We start from the raw sequence: 11,602 nt of genomic DNA on the forward strand, positions 1-11,602 counted from the left end.
CAGTCTTTCACCAGTCTCGCTGTGTGTATTGGTGCGTTGTCGTCCTGATACACGGCACCGCCTTCAGGACACAGTGTTTGAACCATTGGATGCACATGGTCTTACTGGTGCAGTGTGGAGTTAATGACGATTGGCCACCAGGCTGCTCCAATTTAGCCATGACACCTCCCACACTACAATGACAGGTGTTTCACTTTCATTGTCTAACCCCTGTATGTTGATGTTCGGTACATAAGCAAATTGTCAAAACCAGTATAAACAGAGACATCACCTCTAAATTCTTCCCTTTGTACGAACATTTGACTTGCATATCACGGGTCACTTGCCACTTGACCTAAATACAAATAAATAAAAGGAAATGAGATATTTTCCATTATTGCTTTGTAAAAAGTCACTTTCCCAGTATTGAAAATGCTGCATGTTGAGTGTTAACCCATAAGAGCCCAGACTCTGTTCGCCATAAAGCCAAATGATGAGAAACAGACCAAAGAACCACACGGAATTCATTTTGTTCACATTTCTTGCCGCCGTATTACAAGATAAACATCACTGTTGTTCTTGAAATGGGGTCAGAAAAGGGCAACTTGTTTAAACGGTTGGAACACAGCATACGGTTTTAGAACATCCATCTCTATGGTTTTATGTACTCAACAATTACACCGTCGGTCTATAAACGGGGTCATGACTACATCCAGGACGTTCAATAAATATCACTTAGAGACATCTTCATTTAAAGTGAAGGACAAAGCTGTGCGTAGGGGATTTTCCAGACCTTATAAAAGATTTGTGACACATATGACACCATGGGTTCTTATGGGTTAATATTATGGAAAATATGAAACAATGCTCTTAGAATTTCCTCTTTTCACTTCTGTAGAAATCGCAGGAAATTCTGAGATAGTTACCTTTTACATGAACTTATTGTGAACTGTCAGTAATAAAACATTCACAGCAAAAAAACACACTGTAACTGTTACATTTACAGATATAGTTTGGAGTGTATAAAAGTGGTAGTAACTGTACACATTTAGAATGAGGTTCTGCTAACCATAGCTCTCTTGTCTGTGATGTTGGCAAGGTCCAGGGCGAAAATGACCTCTCGAGCTCCGAGGATGAGCAGCCCCAGATCCTCCCTCAGGAGAATAGAGGAGTAGTTCCACACGCCCTCCTCCCGAAACAAATGACCCTCGTTACCTAGCAACAGACACATAGCTCTCTTTAATGTCCAGTGCGGGATACGGGCTATTGGGCAGGACGCTTGTAGCTACTGTTGGTAAAAGCCCCATTGAACAAAGAAAACTTAATCTGTTTAGTATTTAGACGTAAAGGTCAGTAACTCAGTTGTGTTCTACGCTGGGTTTACGACACGATACTAACATTCACATCAGGAAGAAGACCACATTTCAAGGCTGTATCAAATATTAACATTTTCATTATTATAAAACACGCGTGTTAGTAGATACAGCTGTACGTCACAGGAATGGATTCATTTATTTAACGTGTTTTTGATTGTGAAAATGAAAATAACTAACACTTTTTCAAGAAGAAGCGAAATATAGATATTTATGGCAAAAGTAAAGCACGATTTCTATTCATCTCTTTAGCATACTGGATATTTTAAATGTGTGAAACATGTAAACCAGAATTCTACACAATGTACAGAAGTGTATTCTCTATAGAGGACTTTCTTCACGTGCAACTGAAAACGTATAAATGATACTATAATAATTGTCTTGTAAGAATTCCCAGGTCTTAATTAATTAGCTGCTATAAATCATGAATTATAATTGTGTCTAAAATGATGAACAGGACTGAAGGTCATACTAAAGAAATGAACGAGAATTTGGAACAAAATGAGCAGAAATCATCATATTTTTTTTTTCAAAATACTTCAGCATTATTCAATCATTATTTATATGTATTTATCACTGGAAGATTGACCAGTTTTTTGTCCTCAATCCAAACCTTACATTACACGAGCTAAATAAACACCTGAAACACACCTGACTCATTATTAACCTCATTAAATGATTATAAATGAATGACAAAATAACATGAATAAAGATTGTCGACTGATTCTTGTGCATCCCTCAACAACAGTGTTCAGTGTCATATTTACAACTGTTAAATGTGCACTGGAAATAACCGTATTTACAAAATGTTTAACATGAGAAACAGCTTAGACCTTAGTGAAGAGTACAGTGCACAATAAAATGTAATGACATGCAGCTCACTTACTGCTGAGGGTGACGGTTTTCCGTGCTGTGCTGTCCATGACAGCTCTGGCCGTCAGTAGACTGGGACCCCAAAGACACAGGACAAGGAGAAGGATCATGTCTTCAGCTTCTAGTTTTCTCACTCCAAGCAATGGCACAAATTCACTCCAACTCTCAGGGATCCTCAGCTCCTCGGTAAAAGACTGTAAAAAGAGCTCAGCCCAATGACAGCTGCCTCCATAGGCCTCTCCTCCCGTCAACCAAGCCTCCGTACAGAGATATACGACCTGGCTTTGTCCATGCAGGCTGCTTCTTCAAAGACCCAGGATCTGTGTGAGGCCATCTGGGAGAAAGGAGAGAGAGAGAAATGTGTTGTAGGCAGAGAGAGAGTGAGTGAGTGAGTTAAGGAGAGGCATAAGAGGCAGCAGTAGTGGCGGCAGTAACTCTGTCAGTGCTATAGTGATGTAAATGTGGCTTCAGAAAGCTCTTTCCGCAGCAGGGAGAGACCAAGTTTTGCTTTCTTGTGTTATAGGCCTTTTATAGGTAAAAAGGCAGCGCTGACTGACCACAGCCTGAGTCTTTGGCTTCTGCTCTGGGCCTTTACAAAGCTGGCGTGGAAATGATATCAGAGGAGGATTGTGGTGATAAGACTTACAAAGATTTACAAAGAAACCCATGAGCTGTAACATCACAACTATTTAGGAAGAATTAAAATGATCACATCACCTCACTAAAGCTACTGTCACTGAATGCCATCAAAACCTCAGCATTTAGACTAATGCCCTCCAAAAAAAAAAATAAGAATCTGCATTCACATTTAAGAATTAAATGTTGACCTTAAAAGACTTCACATTAGATTTTCCTGTGTGAATTGAAAAGGCTTATAGACATTTTTCATGCCGATTAAACACAGCTGAAGGTTTGTATGTGTTTATTTGTGGGTGTGGCATTACCCAAAATTAAGAGTTTAAATTAAGTACATTTATTTAGTCGTGTGTATTAATATACTCTTGAACAGCAGGAGTTTGCCCGGGCTTAGATTCTGTAAGATGTTGTCTAAATCATTCAGACATGTTCTACCACGTGAAATTTATTGTGTTACACAATTTCGGCATAGTTTTGCTGCAACTCTTTCCACTCTTTGCAAAAGTGCTCAGTACGGATAAGATCCAGGGACTGCGCAAGACACGAAAGCTGAAAATACATGGAATACTTGGAGAAGATAATTCACTCAGGACATGGCGCCTTATTAAAAGTATATCTTAAATGGTAATAGGTTGAATAAGCAATGAATTATTGCCAGAGATGAATTTGACCAGAAACAATGTTCAGACGTGAAAGACTTTAAAACAGTTAAATGATTATTGTGGAGATCAGGGGCAGTAAGACATTCCCTGTTCCACAGAACCATAATGCTTTTGATAAATGATGTAAAATGAACCTGTCTAAAATATAATTTTCTATTCCTAAATGGAATGGTGGTGTGTTCTCTCTGTGTCTGCGTGGGTTTCCTCCAGGTGACTGTCTGCGAGGAGTGTGATGTGTTCTCCCCGTGTCTGCGTGGGTTTCCTCCAGGTGACTGTCTGTGAGGAGTGTGGTGTGTTCTCTCTGTGTCTGCGTGGGTTTCCTCCAGGTGACTGTCTGCGAGGAGTGTGATGTGTTCTCCCCGTGTCTGCGTGGGTTTCCTCCAGGTGACTGTCTGTGAGGAGTGTGGTGTGTTCTCTCTGTGTCTGCGTGGGTTTCCTCCGGGTGACTGTCTGTGAGGAGTGTGGTGTGTTCTCTCTGTGTCTGCGTGGGTTTCCTCCGGGTGACTGTCTGTGAGGAGTGTGGTGTGTTCTCTCTGTGTCTGCGTGGGTTTCCTCTGGGTGACTGTCTGTTAGGAGTGTGGTGTGTTCTCCCTGTTTCTGTGTGGGTGTCCTGCGGGTGACTGTCTGTGTGGAGTGTGGTGTGTTCTCTCTGTGTCTGTGTGGGTTTCCTCCAGGTGCTCGTTTCCTCCCACACTCTAAAAACACACGTTGGGAGGTGGATTGGAGACTCGAAAGTGTCTGTAGGTGTGAGTGAATGTGTGAGTGTCTGTGTTGCCCTGTGAAGGACTGGCACCCCCTCCAGGGTGTATTCCTGCCTTGCGCCCAATGATTCCAGGTAGGCTCTGGACCCACTGCGACTCTGCGTGGGTTTCCTCCAGGTGACTGTCTGTGAGGAATGCGGTGTGTTCTCTCTGTGTCTGCGTGGGTTTCCTCCAGGTGACTGTCTGTGAGGAGTGTGGTGTGTTCTCCCTGTGTCTGCGTGGGTTTCCTCCGGGTGACTGTCTGAGGAGTGTGGTGTGTTCTCTGTGTCTGCGTGGGTTTCCTCCAGGTGACTGTCTGTGAGGAGTGTGGTGTGTTCTCTCTGTGTCTGCGTGGGTTTCCTCCAGGTGACTGTCTGTGAGGAGTGTGGTGTGTTCTCCCTGTGTCTGCGTGGGTTTCCTCCAGGTGACTGTCTGTGAGGAGTGAGGTGTGTTCTCTCTGTGTCTGCATGGGTTTCCTCCAGGTGACTGTCTGTGAGGAGTGTGGTGTGTTCTCCCTGTGTCTGCATGGGTTTCCTCCGGGTGACTGTCTGTGAGGAGTGTGGTGTGTTCTCCCTGTTTCTGTGTGGGTGTCCTGCGGGTGACTGTCTGTGAAGAGTGTGGTGTGTTCTCTCTGTGTGGGTTTCCTCCAGGTGCACACTCTAAAAACACACGTTGGGAGGTGGATTGGAGACTCGAAAGTGTCTGTAGGTGTGAGTGAATGTGTGAGTGTCTGTGTTGCCCTGTGAAGGACTGGCGCCCCCTCCAGGGTGTATTCCTGCCTTGCGCCCAATGATTCCAGGTAGGCTCTGGACCCACTGCGACCCTGAACTGGGTAAGGGTTACAGATAATGAATGTATAAATGGACCAGTTTTAATGGTACATTCTTAGATAACATTCTGCAAAACAAGGTTGAATTTACTTCTTTTTCTCTGATTAAAGGATTGCTAATTACTGGTAGCTATTCGCTATTTGCTCTGTAAATTCATTAAACATTTGTGTGTAAAAAAGACCAGGAGAACGGCTGGTTTAGAGAATGCTGGTCCTGGCATCAACTATCACGCCACGTCATCAAAACTCTAAATCAGAGATGCTCTGCCCAAGCTTTGCACTTAGCAATGGAGGAGTGTGGTTATTAGAATACGAGGATAAATGAAAACCTATTTTACAGCATCTATGTGGGATCCAAAATGGGAAGAATACAAAGAGGAAGGTGTTGATCCACTGAACAGTAACGGTGACAAAGACATATCTCCTCTTGCCTCATCAACATCAGTTTAATTAGCTTTATGCTAAAATGCTGCAAAACACAGCAACAGATCCACTCAAAGATCACCTACTTGTCTTCAAAGTAGTATTCATTTCTCAAAACTGCATATTGTTTCAGTCCTACAAGTACTTCAACCGAAACGATGACAGGAATGCTACATCTTACGTTAGCCACATTCACCAAATTAGTCTCAAACATTCCATGTGTTTGCTTTTTTTTTTTGTTTTGTTTCAATTTATGTCCTTTTTTTGTGAGATATTCACATTTAAATTTGTGTTACATTGTTCATATTCAACAGCAGTGATTAACAACACAAATCTGTGCCATCTGAAACACGCGAGATTGCTAATCAGTGTCCCTCGGTCATTGATTTTGTTGATGAAGGTGTGCAGGAAGTAGCAAAAAATGCAGACTATCCAGAGTGCATAAGGACCAGCTTAACAAGCTGGGCTTAAAAATAGCCCTCAAAACACCAAGGAACTCAATGAGAGTATAAACGAATAAAAAAGGACACTTTACTGCTTTACTGTGTTTTTCTATTAAATAACTCCACATCCCAGGTTTCTTAAGACAACTAACAATGCCTTATGAATCAGCTTAACTTTGGTTTAAGGGCTCTTATCACGAAGGGTGTGTCTTTTATGGCAGTGGAGTTGCTGCAACTACAGAACCCAGAAATACAGAAAATCTGCCGTAGACGGTGGCACTGAGGGGATGAAACAAAGCTTGTCAGGAAAAGGACTTAAAACAAAATGAGGTTCATATTGTTTTTTAGAAACAAACAAATGCAACCCCAGGCAAAAACACAGTTTCAGAACACCTCATATTTCCTGCCAGTATATGTCCAAACGACAAAGATAGCCTAGGTGTAGTTACTGAAACCTATTTAACACTGAGCAACTTTAGACAATGAATAACTTACATGTTCACACCTATTCAACAGCCTACAACAGCTTAGCTGTTAACAGATTTTAAAGCTATATGGAGACTATCAAAGAGACTGGGATTCTGGGAGCCAAAGAGGACAACAATAAGTGGAAAACAATTAGATAAAATACAATTCTATGAAAGTTTATGGCTTGGGTTCTTTAAAAACGCTACAAATGTGTAATCAACGACCTACAGCTGTAAACAAAGAGAGGAAGCAGAAAGATGCCCGTTTTAGAAATTTGAAAGTCATACAGGAAGTGCCCCCTATAAAATATAAAATGCCTTTTTCCTGCTGTAGCAGACTTTTACCATTTGAACCAATTTCACAGAAGTACAGCCCTAAGTTATGGAGGGGAATGAAGGGGAATGTAATGTTTTAGAAGCAAATTAGCCCCCTCACAAACTCACAAATGCCATGTCTGTGTGAGAGTGCAAAGATGAGGTTAAACAGAACCAAAGGAACAACATGCGCAGAGAAATAAGTGAACTAATTAATTTGGCAAAAAACAAGAGCAGAGAAAAAAAAAGAGAAGTAGAAATTACTAAAAAACACCAGCATTTCCACTCCATGTTCTTCATTTCTGGGCGCCTCAAGCCTGGAGCAAACAGAGGCTCTTTGTCATATAGAGGAACAGGTGCTAAAACCATTTGTTTTCAATAGAAATGTTTAAACAATGTAGGAGAACTGCTGTATTGTGTTATTTTCACCACAGCGTGTCACAGGCGTTTCATTATGACCAACAGAGAACTGTGGAAACTTGTGGAAAAGGGTTATAGTATTTAACTACAGACACACTATTTATTCCACAAACGAACACAGTCCCCTGGGGTCTTAATGAAACCTCTATGACATGCTTTTTGTCCAAATAACACAAGGATCAAACAACACAGCACTGTTCACCACCTGTCTAAACAGCCCTGTTCAGAATGACCCGTTCCTTTAAATGAGAATGAGCCACAGCTCACAGATCGAGGAGCAGAATCTTTGTTTTTAGTCATTTTTGCTTGGTTTTCTTTTTTCCTCCGTTTTGTTTTAAACATATTTAGTTAGTAGTCTCACTCCTCTGCACTCGTTTCTTTTGTTTTGCTCAATTTAACCTCGTCTTTGCGCTCTCACATTAATGTGGGTCCAGCACTGTGTTTGGGGAGACTCAGACGAGAGGAGGTACGACTCTATAGTCTCAGAACCCCAATGTAAAACAGTGCAAAATTCATTCATTCCTGTGAATGCTTTATCTTGCTGGGGGATGTTGTGGGTTCGGAGCCTACCTGTGATCATTGGGCACAAGGTAGGAACACACTCCGGACGTGGCACCACTCACTCAAATCAGAACATCTTGTTTTATTTGAGATTATCTGATTTAGGCAGCCCAGGACAAAAAATTACAGGGGTGCATTTTTTTTTCCCACAGTTTGTTGGATTGTAGGCTCCAGATAATCGTATTACCATGTGAATAAATAACAGATTTCATAATAGGCACGTCAAAAAACTGCTGCAAAACATACTAAAACTTGTAAAATTTATGTAAATGAAACTTTTTCCTTTATAAAAACGACTATATACCGATACCTACTGGTTTTGGAAAATGATAATGTACATTGTTATTCTAGTAAACAGTAACTCTCTGAAAACACCTCTGAAATGCCTCTTTATGCCACGTCCAGATATGAGAACTGATTACAGTTTAACAAGAACTGAAAAAGCCCAGATAAGCAACTTACCTTTATACACCAACCTCATTCTGTCATTTGTCCCGCGTTTGTATGGGTGAGATACCTTACACACATATACACACACACAAACACCCACACACCCATCCACACACACACGTACACGCACACACACGCACTCTCGTTGTCTATATGCCAGAAAAACGAATCTTTAAATGTGTGAAGGATAAGCTGCTGTCTCTCCTCGAGCCTAGGGTGAATGGAGCTCATGGAGTCGCCGGCATTGTTGCTGTGAAAAAGTCAAACTGCTCAGGCCCTGCAGTGAAGAAAGAGTGAAAGAGCTTCAGTTAGATTCCTCAGCCTGCGAGACCAAAGTGAAAGAGTATATACACGCATTCACACACACACACTACACGTCACTGCAGGAGGCAGGGAAGAAAGACAGGAGGAGAGGGGCACTTCACATGCCATCCTTGAGTAGAAATGTACACTTACACACAGTGTGCTGAGGATAAGTGGAGGGGCTGCTTTCCAGGAAGGGCTCTGTTTATTAATCAAGGAAGAGGAATATTAAATTAATTCTCCAGTACTCAACCTAAGCTTATCTGCTCAGAAATGACAGACATTCCTTTTGACACTTGCTCATAAAACACCCTTCTAATAGACGCTCTACAGGAAGCTGTGTGCTTTACAGACGTTAAACGTTCTTCTAAATACTTTAGGATTGTTGATATGACCAAATATTAACTGCTGCTGGAGCGTTCCTTTTATCATATGAATGATCTAATTTCCAGCGCTGACATTTCTGGTTTAACGCTCCATTCATGGCTAAATAAGGGAATTGTCTGTCCACAGATGTGTGACAAGTCTTAACATGATTAGCATGAAACCTGAGGTCTGGTGTTCTCTTTAAAACACACGCCCTTCAACACAGGATTGCAAAGACAGCTGTGGTTTAAATAAACCGAATTTATGTTACTTATGCTTTCTTCATTTCAAACTGACACTTGTGTATCTACTGCATTAGTGTCAAATGACCCATAAATAAATAAATAAGTAACATACCAGCAATGCTGAACATTTCTGATCATATCTTACATGAACTTCGCTGGAACAGTAAAGTAAACCTATAAATGACCCAATGTAGCCCTCATTTGTGCCATTGTTTACTTCAGCTTTTAATCTGCGTGTGAAAAGTCTCCCTCAGTTATAAGGGCACTTAAAGGATCCCTCAGAAAGATGAGGTCTGTCTTAAAGATGTGTCGCTCTAAGCTCCAACAAAGTGAGGAAAACTATCTTCTTCAGTTCATGTTTCAGCGAGGACTGCTCTTTGAATAAGACACAACACAATACAGAACATAACCATAAGAATAAAGATCATTTACATACACAACGCTGAAATACAATTTAAACAAATACAGTTTAAAGTGGGAGCTTTGTGAAAAGTACTGGCTTTAGAACATAAACCTACACAAATATTATAAGGGGTCTTTTTAAAATGTAGTATATGTGCTGTTTAAGCCCAAAACGACAACATTATATTAGTTGTATCCTACTGGAGAGCCTTGATATTTGGCTGTAAGTTTATGAGGGTAAACGAGGAAAATAATTTAACATTTGAGCCCGTTTCCACCGCTTTAAAACACAATAAAGTCACACAGGAAATCAGAATAGTGTATTATGAGTCAGAAAACTATCATTATGGGATATTTAGGCAAAACTATAATCAAATAATGAGTCATTATGAGAGATAAGTAAGTTATTAGTGTCTCATAATGACTCTCTCTCTCTCTCTTTTTCCGTTAGAAAATGGCTCCACCCTGTGGTCCCACTTCAGATTAACCGTTTTAAGATTAAATGCTGACAAGACACCAAACTGGTATCACATAATATCGTGACTTTTTACTGAAGGGAATGAGAAAAATACTTGGACGTGAAATCCTCGAATGTTTTTCAGTGTCCCTAAAAAACGCCGCCATATTGTTCTTCTTTATGTTAAAAATAAACACAGCACTGACGCTGGGAAATGGACCCTAGCTGGTATCTACCCTCGGGCCTTACTTATTCTGGTTTTGAACTCAGATCAAACAGAAATACTGGGTTAAGTGAATTTGTTTAAAGTGTAGTTTCCCGTTGTCGTTTATTTGCACAGTGTGGTTTACCGTGGTCTGTTCTCTCCTCCGCCATGATGAGATTAGCCCTGACGTCACAACTATAAACGACTCGAGGGCCCGACTTAATTTATTTCAGGTGAATCGATCACTTAAAAGCAGAATTATTTTCTTTTAATGGTAAATAAAGCATAAACTTACACAACTGAGTGACTATAGAATGATTTCATGGCAAAATAGAAAATAAAATTATATTTCTAAACATAACAAATAGCAATTTTACCTGCTAGAGTTAAACCATTTTCAGATGCCACGCCTATTCTCATTTGTCACAGTGAAATACATTTTTATATTTTTAACATGTTCGTGTGGTGTTTTATGGGTTGGGAGATGTATTTGAGTAAAATAAAAATTCAGTTTAGCATTTTGTTTTTGTTTTTAAACTCAAACGGTCAAATTCAGAGCCAGGTTTACAGACGCTGTAAGGAACCAATCACCTTGCAGGATGGGCGGGGCTATTGAGCTTCAGGCAAGCAATGGATGGTAGAAATTAGTGATGTGTCGGTCGCGAACGAACCGGTTCAAAGAGCCGGCTCTTGTAAGTGAACGATGAGAGCCGGTTCCCGTCTAAGACCGAGCCATTTTTTTCTAAGGCTTGTCATTCAACCAATCAGAGAACAACAAGCAAGCTCCAACCCTCCAACCCTCCGAGCTGAGACACTTGGTTTCCTGAATGTCAATCTGCCTTCCAAGAAATAGCTGAAGAAAATGTTAAATCAGTTAAATGTTTGTTGACAGTTGTGGTTTTAATCACTACCGCTGAATGCTGCTGTTTTGCACTTTGTATTTGTTTATTTTATTACACAGAAATGGATGAATATTTAATTTAATAAGCTGTTTTGTAATACCTACCTTTTGGGTTCCATTGGCTGTATTTCAGAGTTTACAAGTGATTTTTATTAAGGTGTTTAAATAAAAATCCAGTTATTTATACAATTGAATGTGTGAGTGCAATCAGTGAGTTATTACAAGACAGCCATAAAACAATTGGCCATTGCAAGACTATTTATTATTTTTAATATTGAACAATAATATTTTGTCCATATCGTCATGTAAAATGTAGGTAATATTGTTCTGTACCAGTGGAAATAAGTGGTAAAACAAAGAGCCATTTAGGAGCCGAAAGAGCCGGCTCTTTATGAAGAGCCGAGCCAAAAGAGCCGGCTCCCCAAAAGAGCCGAAATTCCCGTCACTAGTAGAAATAGAGATAACCGTGTTTTCATAGATCCGTGTGTGGCAAATGAAGACGTAAGGGTAGTTTACATCTTAAGCCAAAGCATGGAACTTTTTCGCTAACAC

At 40.5% G+C, this 11,602-nt stretch overlaps 1 protein-coding gene across 3 annotated transcripts in view; it reads right to left on the reverse strand.

Annotated features, from left to right (window-relative positions):
• The window catches only part of LOC136677996 (semaphorin-4E-like), a 24,652-nt gene extending 14,042 nt beyond the window's left edge, over positions 1 to 10,610 (reverse strand). Inside the window, exons 1-6 of one of the 3 annotated variants that reach the window (XM_066655742.1) lie at positions 10,527 to 10,610; positions 8,628 to 8,675; positions 8,184 to 8,448; positions 2,239 to 2,559; positions 1,049 to 1,194; positions 272 to 334 (exon numbers count right to left, since the gene is read on the reverse strand). In XM_066655742.1, the coding sequence (XP_066511839.1) occupies positions 272 to 334; positions 1,049 to 1,194; positions 2,239 to 2,335 (306 nt within the window). In that variant the 5' untranslated portion in view covers positions 2,336 to 2,559; positions 8,184 to 8,448; positions 8,628 to 8,675; positions 10,527 to 10,610. Of the gene's footprint in view, positions 1 to 271; positions 335 to 1,048; positions 1,195 to 2,238; positions 2,560 to 8,183; positions 8,449 to 8,627; positions 8,676 to 10,294; positions 10,318 to 10,526 lie in introns of those variants that run through there. The other 2 variants (XM_066655740.1, XM_066655741.1) reach the window with 2 other exon arrangements.
• Between the last annotated feature and the right edge of the window lie 992 nt (positions 10,611 to 11,602).

Source organism: Hoplias malabaricus, chromosome Y, assembly GCF_029633855.1.
Source record: "Hoplias malabaricus isolate fHopMal1 chromosome Y, fHopMal1.hap1, whole genome shotgun sequence".
In the NCBI taxonomy this organism is placed as follows: domain Eukaryota; kingdom Metazoa; phylum Chordata; class Actinopteri; order Characiformes; family Erythrinidae; genus Hoplias; species Hoplias malabaricus.